The sequence below is a fragment of the Scleropages formosus genome, chromosome 18 (assembly GCF_900964775.1).
Source record: "Scleropages formosus chromosome 18, fSclFor1.1, whole genome shotgun sequence".
Taxonomy (NCBI): Eukaryota; Metazoa; Chordata; class Actinopteri; order Osteoglossiformes; family Osteoglossidae; genus Scleropages; species Scleropages formosus.
In genome coordinates, this window is record NC_041823.1 from 817,000 (window position 1) to 834,244 (window position 17,245).

The following is a 17,245-nucleotide window of genomic DNA, read 5'->3' on the forward strand; positions in this document are numbered from 1 at the left end:
TCTGAACTTCGTTGTTCGGCGGCAATAAACTGTCCGTTACTGTAGTTTTAAGCCACCCGACTATGTAACGTTATTAATCGCATGCTTATTATTTTTTTTTTATTTATTAAACTTTACCAGGTACAAAAGGTTTTTGAGTTTTCATTGTTTCTGAACATGAAGTACTATCCGCAGTATTTTTACATTTATTGTTTGACAGGCACTGCGAGTCTTGTCCATGCCATGGTGAGTTGTCTGCACTAATAAAGCACAATGTCTGTCTGCAGGCCCCGCCCCCCTCAAACAGCATCTCCAACCCTTGAGGAATGTGGGACACAGAAACATGTTAGGCTGCTGTCCCATGACTTCCACACTGCTCCTCACGTGGTGAGCAGCACCAGCGAGCCCAACCGGGCATAAGGAACCTTTGTAACAGCCGGGCAGGACATACTCAAGGGACACAGGGGATGGATGTAGCATAGTTGCTGGGGAATTTATACCCAAGTTAAAACATTTTGTACCTTTTTTCCCCTCATGGGCATTTAGTCTTCAAATTGGACATCCACAGCCCAGCAGCTGAAGAACTTGGTGGTGCAAAAGGAGTTTGTCAGCTGGCCCCTCTTCACAAAGATCTTCAACAGATCACTGGAGCTGTGCGAAGTTCCTTCCTCCTTCAAACGCTCCACCATCATCCCCATTCCGAAGAAACCCAAAATCACAGGACTTAACGACTACAGACCTGTCGCCTTAACATCTGTGGTCATGAAGTCACTTGAAAAACTGGTGTTGGACTACCTGAAAGACATCACTGGACCCTTGCTGGACCCCCTGCGGTTTGCTTACCGAGCAAACAGGTCTGTGGATGATGCAGTCAACATGGGACTGCACTACATTCTACAACATCTGGACAAACCAGGGACTTATGCAAGAATCCTGTTCGTGGACTTCAGCTCAGCCTTCAACACCATCATCCCACACCTCCTCCTGTCCAAATTAACCCAACTCTCTGTGCCCACCTCCATCTGTTGGTGGATCACCAACTTTCTGACAGACAGGCAGCAGATAGTGAGGCTGGGAAAATTCTCATCCAATACTCGCACGATCAGTACTGGCGCCCCCCAGGGATGTGTGCTCTCCCCACTGCTCTTCTCCCTGTACACCAACGACTGCACCGCAAAAGACCCCTCTGTCAAACTCCTGAAGTTTGCAGACGACACCACACTCGTCGGCCTCATCCGGGATGGTGACGAGTCTGCTTACAGACAGGAGGTCCAAGAGCTGGCTGTCTGGTGCAGTCATCACAACCTGGAGCTGAACACCCTCAAAACAGTGGAGATGACTGTGGACTTCAGGAGAAACACCTCAGCACTATCCCCACTCGCCATCATGAACAGCGCTGTGGCAACAGTGGAGTCATTCAGGTTCCTGGGCACCATCATCTCACAGGACCTGAAGTGGGAGCCCCACATAGACTCCATTGTGAAGAAGGCCCAGCAGAGGTTGTACTTCTTTCGTCAGCTGAGGAAGTTCAACCTGCCACAGAAGCTACTGATGCAATTCTACTCTGCAGTCATCGAGTCTGTCCTCTGCACTTCTATAACTGTCTGGTTCGGCTCAGCTACGAAATCAGACATCAGAAGATTACAGCAGATAGTTTGGACTCCTGGAAGAATCATCGGCACATCCCCTCCAGCTCTCAGAGAACTGCACTCGTCCAGAGTCAGTAAAAGAGCTAGCAAAATCATTCTAGACCCTTCACATCCAGGCCACTTCCTCTTCGAACCTTTGCCATGCAGCCCGCGCTACAGAGCACTGAGCGCCAGGACAGACAGGCACAAGAAAAGTTTCTTTCCTCAAGCCGTCTACCTCATGAACAGCTAAATCCCCCCTGCCGAGTAAACTAGTGCAATACACAACACTATGTACATTTATATCTATTTATCACATCATATGCCTTACTCACATTCCCTTGCATTTTTGTAGAACATACCTGTACATACACTAGTGATTATTTTTTGTATATTGTGTACTTTTTATTCTTAAGTATTTTTATCTTTTATTCACATATTTTATCTTCCCATCTGTATCTTGTCACTGTCATTCTGTCTGTGCTGTGGAAGTTTCTGTCACCAAGACAAATTCCTTGTATGTGTGAACATACTTGGCAATAAAGCTTGTTCTGATTCATGTCTTGCCCTGATCCACGTTAACTCTCACCAGGAATTCATACTGTAGAAGGCAGGCCAGAGACATGAAAATACACTTTATTCATTTTTACAAATTAACTACCTTGTCCTAGGATAAAGTACTTCTAAATGGGTATTTTAGGAAAATGGCTGAGGTGCCTTTGTGATTCAGCTTGTTTAGTTCTGCATTTGTAATTTTTCTGCAGATAAAAAAAAAATATATTATTTCACTACATTTGGAGATATGTTCAAGCAGCACAAATTCAAAATGTGGTCAATCATGTCACAGGGCACACTGAGCTCAATCCATCACAAATTCCACAAAGGAGCTGGGTCAGAAATATAGTACATTCCGTGTTGCATAAACTGAAAGAGAAATAAGTAAGAAGGTATGGATTATTACTTGCACTAATATTCAAAATATCTACTTAATACTGACTTTAACCTTTAATACATAGTATTTTTCACTTCAGTTATACATCAAACGACAGTACTTTTCAGTTCAATTATACATCAAATGAGAGGGAATCATAGTGAGGACTCCCGATACGAGGCAAGTCTCAGCACTATAATAATGTGTCATAAAAGTGGGAAACAAAAAAAAAGACAAACAAGCCACCCAGCAAAGGGGTTTATTGGCTTTAAGAAAAAAAGAAAACTTGTTTCCTACATCCTCTGGGGGAAGACGTAAAAGACTATTGTACTTCAAACAAACTGCTGCCCATCCTGCACAGGGTTGCTATAATCCAAACAGTCAGAGTGGTCCCTATGGACAGGAGTCACACAACTGAAAACCCTTTATGGTATGTAGGGGGGTCCTAGGCAGTCACAGGGACTCCTGGGTAATCCTGGGGAGGCCAGTGGCAATCCATCAGGGCATCATACAGCTCCTCGCTGTCCTCCATGAACTGCCGGTTGGCCTCCATAACATCCAGCTCAACGTTGGGGTCTGCAAATCAGGGTGAATACAACAAGCACAGCCTAATTATAGACACACAAAACCCATCCAAACATTTCATACTGATCAATACTCACTCATTCTCTGACACAACATTAGGGCAAACCAGTGTAACTTACCTTCCAGCCCATCATCTTCTACCTCATCATACATCTAAAACAAAGAAAAAAAAAAAGATACATTTTGTTTCTGGTAATAAAATGCAATATATACACATTCAAAGGAATAGGGAAAAAAAAATTATACTGCGACAGAAGACGATATAAGAACCACTGGTACGGTCATACCTGTGAGGAGTAGTCATACTGGTTGTAGTTGTAGCCATAGTTGGGCGAGTTCTGGTCATAACCCCAGTTGGAGTAGTAGTTGGGGTAGTGTGGGTAGTACTGGTTGTGGCTGTAAGGGTAGGGCTGGGAGTATCTGTTGTCTGCATAACCACCTCTGTTTCTGGACAGATTAATTTCATTAGTACTTCAAGCACTTGCACTCAGTACTCAGCCATTACTGTAACTGCTTGTCCAGGTGAGGAGACTATCTGAAATACCAGGCTCTAGGCTAGTCACCGTACAAAGTAGACACACACACGGTAATTCACCAATTCACCCAAAACACACATCTGTGGACCATGGGAGAAAACCTGCATTTACTCCCTGTGTTTGCGCAAAGAAACACCAAGCTGGACCTGAACATACACCTGAACAGCTCAGACACCGATACTGCTGTTACCTGCTGCACCACCATGTGGGCGTTTTCAAATAACTGTAGTTAAGTTGCTAATCTGACACAATGATCCACAGCAGGACTGAACTTCTTACCATTTCTACAGTTGGATATTTCAGTGGAACAATGCAGATAACCACAGTAAAGACCCTCCCGCAGATCACGCTAGAAACTTTCAGGTCAGAGCACAGCAGTATCCACTCTCATTAACAACATTTCCTAATAAATCTTGAACATACTGTGCTATATTGAAATGCATTAAAACATCCACGTTTGGGACAACTAGTAGCCTTTTGAGCCAGAAAATTGCAGGTTCAAATCTCACCTCTAGCTGTATCACTGAGCAAGGTACCTACACTAAATAGCTCCAGTAGTATTACCCAGCTGTATAAATAGGTAAATATTCTAGGTAGCTTGACAGTAAATTGCTCTGAAAAAAAGGATCAGTTAAATGAATAAATATAAACATCATGTGAAAGTGATAAAGCAATCGGACTCCTGGAATTCTAGAGAAAATGTCCACGGACACGTACCTTGTCTCTCCCTGTCTGCCATAGGTGGCTCTGTTCAACTTGAACCTCTTTGGCTGCCAAGAGAACAACAAAACATGTCAGCAACACAGAATTACATTCCCCAACCAAGAGGGAATACAATGAAATACCGTAAAATCCCTATTTAACACCCCCGGGGGCGTTACATTTTCCAAAAAGGGGGCGTTTATTAGAGCTCATATGGTAGTGAAATCGATCATTTCTCTCCTTAAAAAGTTAATGCAAATACCACAATTACATTGGCTATTACCCCCTAGCATCCTGGACTTCGATGGTTTTGACCCAGATGAACTTCATGTGAGTGAAAATGTGCTTGAGAATGTTGCCGGGGGTAGTACTGGCCTTGCTGGGTGTGAAATTTCGGACTCTGAATCTGACCACTCACATGTGACAGACGTCGGGGAAGCGTTGGATTATGGTAGTCCCGGACATTAATAAACCAGTGGAATATCTGTTGTTTACAGTGTGTAAATGTGTTAATAGAGTTTAACAGTTGTCAATATCTGTTTTTCACGTAAGTCTGAGGTGCTCACATAGTTATTAATGTGTTCGTGGATTGTTTCATGTTACAGACTGCAGAAGAGAATGGGATTTAAAACTTGGTACCGGTAAGTTCTCCCCCATCTTTTCCGATTACTCGAAAAAAAAAATATACTGGGTATTTTCAAAAATGGGTGGGGGCGTTAAATAGGGATTTTACGGTATACAAAAAAACTCCCGTTTTAAATGCTCATCGAGGGTTAAATTTTTATAATGCTCATTTTAAGCAATTAATGTTGATGAATTAGTTTTCATCCCGACATTTACAAACTACATGCAAGTTAAAACACTGTCATATTAGTGACTGTGCACCTTTAGGTACCACTAAGTGAAGCAATGTAAAATAAGGCAGTTGGCAACACAAACACTAAGTGTAGGTGTGTCTGCCCCACTGGCCCCATGTGGGGCTCCTCACCGGTGTGGCCCCGGGCAGCGGCTTCCCGTTGATCTTTCGAAGGCAGCGTTCAGCTGTGGCTTCGTCTGCGAGCTCCACAAAGCAGTAGCCCGCTGCACCCCTAGGGAGACAGGGAGGAGGAGGAAGGGGGCAGAAGGCAGAAACTGTGATCCGTCTCATTCTCAGCCAACAGGGGATCCGACGGCAGTGCGGAACCCCCTCCCGTGCCCCACAGGCCCGTCCCTCGTCCCCAGGCATACCACGTTGTCTTGTTGCGGATGATCCTGACCCCCACGACCAGCTCCCCCATGGTGGCAAAGGCTCTCGAGATGAACTTCTCATCCATATAGGGCTCCAGCTGTCGGGAGAGACGTGAAACATCATCTTTCAAATGCAGAGCAGAAAAACATGAGATGTTTGTCACTTTGGAGAAAAGCATCTGCTGTATGAATATATGCAACGTAATATACGACAAAGGAGACTCTGACACACTCAACACTCACAGAGAGATCATAGAGCAAACACGCGTGTGTTTTTACCCAACGCCACGCTCAGGAACACCAGTCCGCACAGCACTGACGGTGTACCAGGGTACCTGAGACCTGCACCTTTGACAAGTCAGTGCAAATTGTGAAAAAATTCATTATCTTAAGAGAATGTTGTTGACTCAAAACAGGGCTGGGGGAGGTTACTGGCATGGTAAAACAGCATTAAGGAACTGTGTTTTCACACATTTAGCACCATTACTAAGATTGAAACTGGAATAAAAACATTTACATTTATTTATTTAGCAGACGCTTTTCACCAAAGCAGCTCCCAATGAACTCTATATTATCAGCCCACGCACTGGCTTATTCACCGCGGTGACTTACACTGCTGCATACACTGGGTCACTCATCCATACATCAGCATGTCTTTGGACTGTGGGAGGAAACCAGAGCACCCAAAGGAAACCCATGCAAACACAGGGAGGACACCCAACTCCACACATCGACTGAGCGGGGGTCGAACCCATGTCCTCTCGCACCTCCCAGGCGCTGTGAGACAGCAGCGATACTTGCTGTACCGCCCAATGATCTTTCTTAACCATTTCAGTTTATTAAATATTTACATATACAGTTACTCAGTTGATGCTCACTAGTATTTATCCACAGCAGGCAGTTTTACTACAGCAGATGAGCACGTGCTGCAACCGTAGTGGTGGCGGTGTGGGTGGGATTCGAACCTACAACCTCTGGTTAAAGCAGCAGGTCTACGTATGCAACCAGTTACCCCCACATTCGAACCAAAAGAGAAAGACTGCGCAGACGAATTCCAGTGGCAAACAGAGTAAAAGTTCAACAGAGTACAACACGAGCAGCCGGTCGGTCGGCAGCACGAGCACACCGTCACCGTCCCTTTTTCTTTTATTTACTCTGTTTCATCTCCTATTTACCGCCACTCTGTCCAGTGAAAAAACACCAGTGAGTGACGCACAAACGGCAGGTATTACAGAAATACACGTGTAAATGTGCGAGTAAAAGATTCGAGTGAAACCCAAACCGCGAATCGATCGCAGATCATTCTCGAAAAGAAAGAAACACACACAGCGCTGTGTGTCGTCGGTCGTGTGTGAGAGTGTGCGAGAAGCTGGGAAAAAGAGCAGTAAAACTCCGTGAAGAGAAACAGGACACACTTACGTTCCCCATCCACAGACAACTCATTTTCACGGGTGCACTTCTATAGTTCTTACAGCAATTTAATTAAAGAAACATCTGAAATGCAGCAACGCCGCTTTTTCTACAAGAGACAAGGCAAAAAAAAAAACCACCGAACGGCCTCTTCCGGTCGGCAGGGAATAAAAGCGCTTCTGCATTTTCAACAGCGCTGCCTGCGGCTTGGAGGTGAAATGACGGTTCCTAATGTGACGAACCGAGATCATCATGATGCTGTTGAGCGCTGTAATACATTGATGCGCCCAGAAATTTGCTTTGCTTTGCTAAACACACACACACACACACATTTTCAGAACCGCTTGTCCCAGAAGGGGTTGCGGGGAACCGGAGCCTACCCGGCAACACAGGGCGTAAGGCCGAAGGGGGAGGGGACACACCCAGGACGGGATGCCAGTCCGTCGCAAGGCACCCCAAGCGGGACTCGAACCACAGACCCACCAGAGAGCAGGACCCGGTCCAACCCACTGCACTACCGCATCCCCCCGCTTTGCTAAACTCAAATGTGTAATTTTCTGCTTCTGAAACTAATTGAGAAAACTTTACTTCAGAGTATTGCAACACTGACGTGGTGATGATGATGATGTAGCAAATTTAATGGTGGGTGGCAGACAACATCATTATTTATTGACGGGGAAAACTAGAGAAATCAAATGCAGTAGATCTAAACTTGACAGGTATTTGGAAATAATGCCCACGGATTTTTATCTCCGTTCAGCAGCGGTCTTTTTTGCTCGGGTGCTAAACGCGGCAAACTTGTAAAAGTTTTTTTTTCTTTCTTTCTTTCTTTCTAGCCGCGTTTAGTCGGTGGTTTTACCAGCTATTAGTGTTAACATGACCTCTGCAGACTGAGTGTGAAACGGAACCCAACAGTGAAGCGCGGCAGGCGACGCACAGCTACGAACAGCTAAGTGTCTGAAAGCGGAACTTCACTCACTGTGTAGCGGAAGAGGCTCCTCGAGCCGAAAATCCCGAACGAAGCGCGCGCGCCCCGCCAAAACTGCGCCCTCCTGCCTTGGCCAGTACAGTATTGGAAAGGTAAGGCGGACAAACTACAAAGTACGGGAAGAAAGCATCGAGAAGATACAGTGTGTGTTGAGGTGAATGAATGAAAAGCCCAGCAGGAGTTTTTGGGCGAGTGGATGGAGGAAATGAGTGCAAAATGTGACACATACATAGATAGAAGGTAAAAAGATGTCGTCCTGGCAGCTCAGCTGTGCTGCTCCTGCTTGGATCCTCTCTGAGGATCTTCATTGTAGTGTCTGTAACGACTGAGATGTGTTGTGTATTATACTATATAATTTCTACCTTGAACCGTTTTTGTGAACTGCAGTTACAGTGAGTGCTGGCTTGTATGGATGAGCGAAACTTTCCATGTCAAAGTACTCAGTGAAGTGTATTATATGACAGCGCATTTGATTTGATTTGTGTTGCATGATTCAGAAGAGAGCAGGCCCTACATCATCAGCTGGAGAAGATCATGTGAGGGGGTTGGGAGGTACAGTAAAACCTGTTTGTACACTGTTGTTGTTGACTGCCTTCTACTGACCCCTCAGTGAAACAAATCGCAGATATCGTATATGTCATTTAGAAAAATACATTTTCTATTTATATTCATAATTGGTTTGCGTGCAATGGTTATAAAAATTTTATTTTTAATAGTTAAAGTGTGTGTGTGTGTGTGTGATTGCAGCACATTAAAAGTTGCAGCACATTTTACATCATTATATTTAATTATGCTATGAAATAGAACCACAATATATATTGTATATTGGGTACTTTATATTTTTATATATTTTTTATCCCTTATTCACATACTCTGTTTTCTCATCTGTCTTGTCACTGTCATTCTGTCTGTGCTGTGGAAGTTCCTGTCACCAAGACAAATTCCTTGTCTGTGTGAACATACTTGGCAATAAAGCTCATTCTGATTCTGATTCTGTTTCAATACCAGCAATAACAGCTCTAACACCTTTTTAAAGCCCTGAACTACTTAGCTATATATGGTAGTAATGACTCCAAACTTAATACTGACACAGCTGAAGCCTTTATTTAAGATTTATGCATTTTTCATCACTGGGATGTTTAATCCAGTCTGAGCAAAACGCTGAGTACATTGATATTGAAAGAAAAGTCTTGCTTTGGCAGGAGTTAGGAAGCCCGTCTGGCACAAACAGATGGATTGTGCTTCTTGCAGAGGATATCATTCCACAATTTTTGATCTGTCAAAAGATAAATCATAGTGAATCATAAGGAGGCAGCTTCCTTCAGAAATGAAACAGAATAAGTAAAAATATAATACTTTAAATAATCCTTGTCTGACTTTGGGTGCTTTCTATATTATTTTTCATTTTCCAAAGTAACAACAGCAGTGAGACCACATACAAATTTCATATATGTAGTCAGAGAAACCCAAACTTAAAAGAATAATAGTGCAATAAAAATTACCTCCAAAGTTCATTTCAAGGCAGTGTTCACCTCTAACATTGTTAGGTTCTCCGGGGGCCCACTTGGTGAAGTCAAATGGAGTCCCATCAACCCAGATCCACTTTCCCTCCTGTATTGTAAAAACAGGGTAATTTGTAGTGTGAAAGAGAAATGAAAAGTTAAAATAGGGGCAAAATAAAACAACTTTTATTATTATTTTATATTATTTTATTTTTTATAACTTTCTGTTGAAAACTAAAAACTGTAAATGACAAATATGCTATGTGTTATATCAGTTCACAGCACTATTACATTACTCACTAGAAAACCATAAACTTAAAAAACTACATCGGAATTAAAGTTTAAGAATTCCGTATATCGTATAGGGGGTGCGTGATGGCGCAGTAGGTTGGACCGGGTCCTGCTCGCTGGTGGGTCTGGGGTTTGAGTCCCGCTTGGGGTGCCTTGTGGCGGACTGGCGTCCCGTCCTGGGTGTGTCCCCTCCCCCTCTGGCCTTATGCCCTGTGTTACCAGGTAGGCTCTGGTTCCCCATGACCCTGTATGGGCCAAGCGGTTCAGAAAATGTGCGCGTGTGTGTGTGTGTGTGTGCATGTGCGTATATTAAAACTGTATTCCACAACCTACCTGGGGCAGTTGGGAGCATAGTACTTAGAGGTGCTGCCTTCTGACCCAAATAACGCTTGAGCTCTAAATAGCTCCAGTAAGCTTGTAGTGGACTTCAGGAGACACAGGGAGCACACCCCCCCTCAGCATTGACTGGATGCCAGTAGAGCAGGTCAACAGCTTCAAGTTCCTTGGTGTTCATATCACTAAGGACCTCACATGGTCTAACACTTGAGGCAGTGGTGAAGAAAGCTCACCAACGCCTCTTCTTCCTGAGACGGTTGAGGAAGTTCGGTATGAACCCCAACATCCTCAAGTCACTTTACGTCTACACCGTGGCGAGCATCCTGACCGGGTGCATCACCACCTTGTATGGCAACAGCACTGCCCTCAACCGTAAAGCTCTGCAGAGAATGGTGTGGACAGCCCAACATGTCATTGGAGGTGAGCATCCCACCCTCCAGGACATCTGCACTAAACAGTGTGTGAGGAAAACACAGAGGATCATCGGAGACTCCAGCCACCTAAGCCGCAGACTGCTCTCTAACGCCACGATATGCACAATCCACTCTGCCTCCCATGTGTGTTGCATGTGTACATCTTGAGTCCTACATGTATATTGTGTATATTGTACATACTGTACAGGTGTTTATTGTGTATATTTTTGTGCTCTATATATTTGTAACTTATGCCAAACAGCTGCAGAGAATGTATCAATGATTTTCACCACCTGCACACTTGTGCTTATGGTGAAGTGACAATAAAGTGATTTGATTTGATACAATTACCCAGCTGTATAAATGGGTAAATAGCTCTTGGTACCTTAAGCTTGAAAGTTGCTCTGGAAAAAAATGTAAACTAAATGAATAAATGTAATGTAAGCAAATGTACAAAATAAATATGCAAGATACACGTGTTTTTATGTCAGCTCTTGAAAATCTACTTATTTGTCCCTTTGTTGTTTTCATTATAATAGAACTTATTTATTAATGTACATAACTATTACTTTACACCTATATCACACACATTATATTCACCAGAATGATGAATGAATTATTCCATGGGAGACATTTCACCTGAGGGGCATCTGTTCCTCCCATCCAGGCCAAAGGAAAGTTGTTGCCGAACCCCCGTGTGACATTTTGCACAAAGCGGTATTCCTGTAGGCTGTGTATAGATGCGAGGGACGCACTGAAGCGGGTACAATGAATCTGCGTAGAAAACACTGCAGTTTACAAAGGACAATCATTTCTGTCATTTTGTATTATAATTAAGCATTTTTCATTTTCATCCTTTAAATTTGAGTTTAGTTTATTTGCCATGAAACAGTTACAGACATGTTACACACTGAAATGAACAGGAATGGAAGCATTTTGTCAAACCAAGTGTGTTGCATTAAAAATCTGAGGAGCATAATTAACTGCTCAGTGGATGTTTGCTGTAAAGTAATTATTCTATATTGATCTCTAATTTTTTCATCATAACAGGTTTCCCTACTAAGACATCTTTGTTATATTTAATTTTATGGTGAGAAACATTAAAGGTGCCCAGTGCAGATACATATACAAGTTACCAGGTTTTACCCTCTGAAGCTATACTTGACTGTGTTCATAAACTCATGGAAATACTTTGTCTCAGTTGCTTGTATAATGTGCCCCAAACAATGACTCACTTTTGATAAAAGTCACGGCCAAGTAACAAATAATAAAGTATAAATAAAACTGAGGAGGCTGTAACAATTGCTGAGGAAGCGTTTAATGCTGTAACAGTATTACCTGTGCATCTGCCCATGTGGCTTTTTGGCTGACATAGTGGAAGCAGCGTGAGTTAAACCTACGCCATCCAGAAGGACATCCTTGTGTAGCAGAGATGTTTTCCATGTATCTCTCAATAATCACTGCAATTAAACTGGATTAATATCATTTTACAGTAAACCGCTAGTAAGAACTAACTAGTATTTAGTGCCTGGGTAACAATCCAAAACTAGTGCCAACTAGGTCTAAACTCTTAGGGTAGTAGAGTCTGCCACATAAAATCATAGGGTTACAGCGGGTGGGTGACATAAGATGAGGTGTCTGCATACCAAACAGGCAATAGTTCATTAAGCATGAGTGGAATATAGATAGATAGATAGCTGCATGAAGGAACAGATCAGGAGACAGAAGCTCTGGCTTAGTCGTGGTGGAACGATCTCCCCCGTCACTAAGAACTGCTGAATCTCTGTCCACATTTAAAAGGAGTGAAGTATCTGTCACCTGATTTCTCACTCTGTTCCTGAGCTCTGGGTGCAGCGAAACCACCACTGAGAACAAGAGCAGTGAAGAGCAACACAGAGATGCTCAGTGGCCCCATGATGCGGCTCCTGGAGGGACAGGAAACAGTTGGACCCACTGGTCAGTCCAGAGGAGAAGTTCCTTCACTGTGTGGGGTTTTACTGAAGGAATGTTGAAGCCACCTGCTCTTTCTCATCTAACATTCCTCATTAAACAGTGAACATTAAACTCTTCGAGTTGCTGCAATAGAACAGTTTCACAGTTCGACACTTTCATACTCACATGAACGCTATTTAACATCAAACTGTAATGATCACCCTTTGTTCAGCTAATTCCTCATTCTCAATAAACGAGTGAAATGTTTTATTTTTGCAAAATGTTTCTCTTCCGCTGAGTCTGTTGACTAATAAAACTTACAGTTCTCGAAACAGTGCTGGAGGTATGTAGGAAAATATATTTAAAAAAAAATACAATGGGAAAGACAGTTAAGAACTGAATTTTAGAAGCTGTACCAGTGGAAGTTACAGAAAACAAAAACAGTAGAGAAAAGGAGTAAAGAGAAATAGATTCTCACCAGATTTTTTCTGTGACACTGAAATGATGTCGTTCTTTACTCTCTATCACATAATATGAGTGTCCTGTAAACCTTTATATAGGTTTTGTCTGGAAAGACTTGAAAATGGGAGGTTCCTCCTGTTTGCACTTTGACCAATTACAAAGAGGTAGAACCTGCGTAATTGCCAAAAATTAGACTGAGAACTTGTCTGACCTCCAGCAGTGGAGGATGTAGCAGCACAAGAGCCGCAGACTGAGAGCATGAAAAGAAAGGCAATTAAATGTGATTTTCATCCCATACATACAGTATTGACTCACGTAGCAGAAATTCAGTGAACTTCTGCAGAGGAACAAACACTGATGCATAAATGAAGAAGATGAATACATTGTGTACACCGACAATCCCCACCACCTTCAAACTGAAGTTATTGTAAATTATACAAATATAAGACTTGTCTTATTTGTAGCACTTTTGCTCTTCCTCACTTGATGAACATTCCCTTTTAGCCTTTAACAGTGTAAGCTTCCATGGCAGGTAATTTTCACTTATTCATTTAGCAGGTGCTTTTCTCCAAAACAATGTAAATCTCACAGAAAATACAATGTATCCATTTTGTCATCAGTTACAGGAGTCTCTTTGTTTCAAATTTTAGTATATATTTTCAAACCAAGTCCTTAGTTTCCCAAACAAAAAAAATCACCATGACAACATATATTGCAGGTGTATCGAAAAAAAATGTGAAAGTTGCACTAGTGAAGCTGATGTGCAGTAAAGTACTGTAGTTGGTACTAGTGTACCATCAGCTGGTTCTTATTGGTTTCCTATCTCATGTTCACTCTGTTTGTGCAGCAGCAGTGCAAGAATGATTGGCAAGCCATTTCTCTCCTTCACCACTGCAACTCACAATTTTTTTAAATTGTTGCCTGCACTAATTTTTTAACATTAATTTCAGTGTTGATTGTTTGTTGTTGTTTGCTGGATAAAACACTGTTAGTTTCCAAAATGTACTGCCTTGAAATCTACCCATTCATGACCTCTATAAGTGTTTGATAATCATGAAGTGATTCAGGTTCTGGCGTCAAGATCTCTCCATGTCTTTGTGTAATACACTTGTTTAAATTGTTTTCTGAGATGTACTTTGCTTTGGAGAAAAGCATCTCTTCAATGAATAAATGTTAGTGGAAGTTTTTGTATCATGTTGAAATCATGGGTTGTTCGTTACATCGGTATTTACCATGTTTTTGCTGGACCCCACTAACATCAGGTGGCCTAAGCTCAGCAACCTGCCAGGAGGTTCCTGGATATCGATGCGTTTCCTCCCCCAGCACTACAGTATCACTTCAGATGAGCTCGGTGGATCATTCCCTCATGAGAAGAACAATTCTCTTCAAGTGTTTCATCCTGGGGGGGCACGGTGGCATAGTGGGTCGAACTGGGTCGAACTGGGTCTTGCTCTCCGGTAGGTCTGGGGTTCGAGTCCTGTTCGGGGTGCCTTGCAGTGGACTGGTGTGCCCCCTCCAGCCCCTCACAATCCATGGTTTTGACAAATTCCAGACATTCTTCCTTCTGTCTTTTTCATTAAATGTTTCTTTCTTGAGGGGTGCGGTGGCGCAGTGGGTTGGACCGCAGTCCTGCTCTCCGGTGGGTCTGGGGTTCAAGTCCCGCTTGGGGTGCCTTGTGACGGACTGGCGTCCCGTCCTGGGTGTGTCCCCTCCCTCTCTCCGGCCTTACGCCCTGTGTTGCCGGGTAGGCTCCGGTTCCCTGTGACCCTGTATGGGACAAGTGGTTCTGAAAGTGTGTGTGTGTTTCTTTCTTTCCTCTAAAGGCCCAGTGTGAAGAGTACAATTGCTCATGAGATACCGAGATCTTGACTCATGAGTAGTTTCATCATGAGCTTTGTGTTTTCCGTCCTTTTCATACAGCTCTCATTGACTATATCCTGCCTTCACAAACTAAAGGCTCACTTGCCCAGCTGTTCAATTTGCAAATATTTTACATGTGTGCATTTCACAGGTGACTGGCAGAGAGCAGTAAACAAAAAGGGCACCAACAGCAGACAGAGGGTGTAGACAACAAGAAAACAGTTATTATTAAAGCAGAGCTCGCCTGTTTGCTTCCACCATTTCCATGCACACATATAAGCAGCTAGCGGTAGAAATGACATATGAATAATATTAGTGCATTATTTTGCACTAAACCAATATCTGGAAGTGGTAACCCTCGTCCTGGGTAAAAGAACATGTTTACTTCTCATCTACTGCAGACACTGCATTTGTGTAGAACATCACAAATTCAGCTGTCACATAAGTGCAGATTTGGGCACCGGGTCCCGGTGCAGCGGATTTGGCCGGTGCCCGCTGTGTGGCGGGTCTGGGGTTTGAATCCTGTGTGGGGTGCCTTGCAACAGACTGGCATCCCGTTCTGGGTGTGTCCCTCTGCCCTTGAGCACTGTGTTGCCAGGTTAGGGTCCAGCTCCACGGGACCCCGCCTGGGGGAAGTGGCTGTTGACGTTAGTTGCACCAGACCCCGTATATCAGTTTTTTTAAAAAGCATTACATAATTATAGCACTACTCAGGTTTTAAAAAATGTCTTATTTATTTATTTATTTTTTGGAGGGCGCGGTAGCACAGTGGGTTTGCCCAGGACCTGCTTTCCGGTCGGTCTGGGGTTTGAGTGCCGCTTGTGATGGACTGGTGTCCCGTCCTGGGTGTGTCCCTTCCCCCTCCAGCCTTGCACCCTGTGTTGCCGGGTTAGGCTCCGGCTCGCGTGACCCTGTTTGGGACAAGCGGGTTCAGACAATGTGTGTGTGTGTGTGTGTGTGTGTGTGTTTATTTATTTTCGCACTTGTTACTTTGGAAAACACCAGAAAACATTTGCTGTGAACTCAAGTGCAAAGTTTATTTATAAGTGTGCAGTGCTACTGATGCTGGTCGAAGACACGGTGTTGCGGTGCTTTGATGAACACGGCGACCCACTGACACGTTATGAGGAATAGAGTGGAGACCTAAACGATGGGACGGTCCAGGGAACAGGCAATGCTTGAAGCTGGAGACTGAGACTCTGGAACACACTGGAAACAAGATGAGGAGGAAGCTACTCAGGTCTGGGGATTATAAAGCTGTACTCAGGCATGTTAAATCTAAGACTTTTTAAGAACCTTGCCTCTGTTCATACTGATGCTCCTTATACCCGTTGGTTATCAGCTGTTACGTTACAAACAGGTGTGTGTGTCTGGGTTGAGCGGGGTCTGTGGTTGCTAGGGGTTTTACTCCTATGGGTCGGGACGGTAGAAGCCTTTGCTCTGTGGTTTTCGGGGAACATTTGACTGATAAGTTATGTGAGCTCCGTCTTGGACTCACAGTGCACTTTAAAGTGGTCCTTGTGCAGCACGCTTTAAGAAAGAAGCGCCGGCACAGTCACCAGGGTTGCTAGAGAGGGCGGGGTTTATTCAACGTCCCGAGGGTCAGCAGACAAAAAGAGAGGGGGGGAAACGGGGCCACAGGGAACTGGTATCTCGTGGGGGTGCTCGGAAGCGGGGAGGTGTGATCGGGTCGTGCTCGCTCTCTCTCTCTCTCTCTCTCTCTCTCTCTGACATCTCCGGTCATCTCCAGCGTCAGCTCCTCAGTCGCTCTCTCCCCTCACTGGTCGAGGCGAGGAAAGAAATAGAGGCATCGATTAAGTTCAGCTGCTGTCGTTCCGTCCCCGGCTCCGCCCCCCCTTCAGACTGCCCCGCGTGCTACATAGGCTTTGTTTAAAATGATGTTTTAAAAAGTTCTGTTTCTGGAACATAGACAGATTACTTCGTAATTCATAAAGAACAACATTAGCTATATTTGTCATGCCCCCCGACAAACAAACACAGCAGATCCACCCACCTCACCTGCACACAGTCGACGAGGAGGAATAAAAGAGGCCCAAGATCCAGAGAAATAGTGTGGAATCTCTTAGAGAACACACACCTCCCTTGCGATCTTTTCAAGTCCCAGAACCTCTCGGTAAACCGCGTGGCTGACCTTGGGTCTCTCGACTCTGATTTGGATAACGATTTGAACCCGACACCTGCTCTTCCTTGGACAACGGAGTCGACCACGATTCGACCTGCCCCTCGACAGAACTCTGGACAGAACTGTGGACCTCGACCCTGCAGATCATCCAGAAGACTCTAAGCACAACTGACGACGCAGAAAGCACACCAAGCACCCCTCCAAATGCACAAGTTTAACACTTCTATCTCCTCAAGTCTCACAGAACTTCACTGTAAAGTTTCAATGATGTTTAGATCTGGTCACTGGAGAGGCCATGGAAGGCATTTTTCTTCATCCCG

General features: G+C 44.0%; 2 protein-coding genes across 3 annotated transcripts; both read right to left on the reverse strand.

Moving 5' to 3' along the window:
- Nucleotides 1-2,202: 2,202 nt before the first annotated feature.
- LOC108923665 (tRNA selenocysteine 1-associated protein 1-like) lies at nucleotides 2,203-7,185 on the reverse strand. Of its 2 annotated transcripts, none has more exons than XM_018734564.2 (7): nucleotides 7,008-7,185; nucleotides 5,589-5,686; nucleotides 5,350-5,449; nucleotides 4,377-4,429; nucleotides 3,411-3,564; nucleotides 3,243-3,276; nucleotides 2,203-3,114 (listed from the first exon to the last, which is right to left on the reverse strand). In XM_018734564.2, exons 1-7 carry the CDS (start codon nucleotides 7,029-7,031, stop codon nucleotides 2,984-2,986), a joined length of 594 nt encoding a protein of 197 aa, XP_018590080.1. In that variant the 5' UTR covers nucleotides 7,032-7,185; the 3' UTR covers nucleotides 2,203-2,983. The 2 variants fall into 2 exon arrangements, with proteins under 2 accessions (XP_018590080.1, XP_018590079.1); XM_018734563.2 differs by having other exon boundaries at nucleotides 2,204-3,114; nucleotides 3,411-3,570.
- A 2,141-nt stretch (nucleotides 7,186-9,326) lies between these two features.
- Nucleotides 9,327-12,972, reverse strand: LOC114912562 (galactose-specific lectin nattectin-like). Its single transcript, XM_029260052.1, has 5 exons — nucleotides 12,939-12,972; nucleotides 12,347-12,453; nucleotides 11,867-11,988; nucleotides 11,168-11,302; nucleotides 9,327-9,651 (listed from the first exon to the last, which is right to left on the reverse strand). The coding sequence occupies exons 2-5, from the start codon at nucleotides 12,441-12,443 to the stop codon at nucleotides 9,388-9,390; spliced, it is 618 nt and encodes a 205-aa protein (XP_029115885.1). The 5' UTR covers nucleotides 12,444-12,453; nucleotides 12,939-12,972; the 3' UTR covers nucleotides 9,327-9,387.
- Nucleotides 12,973-17,245: the final 4,273 nt, after the last annotated feature.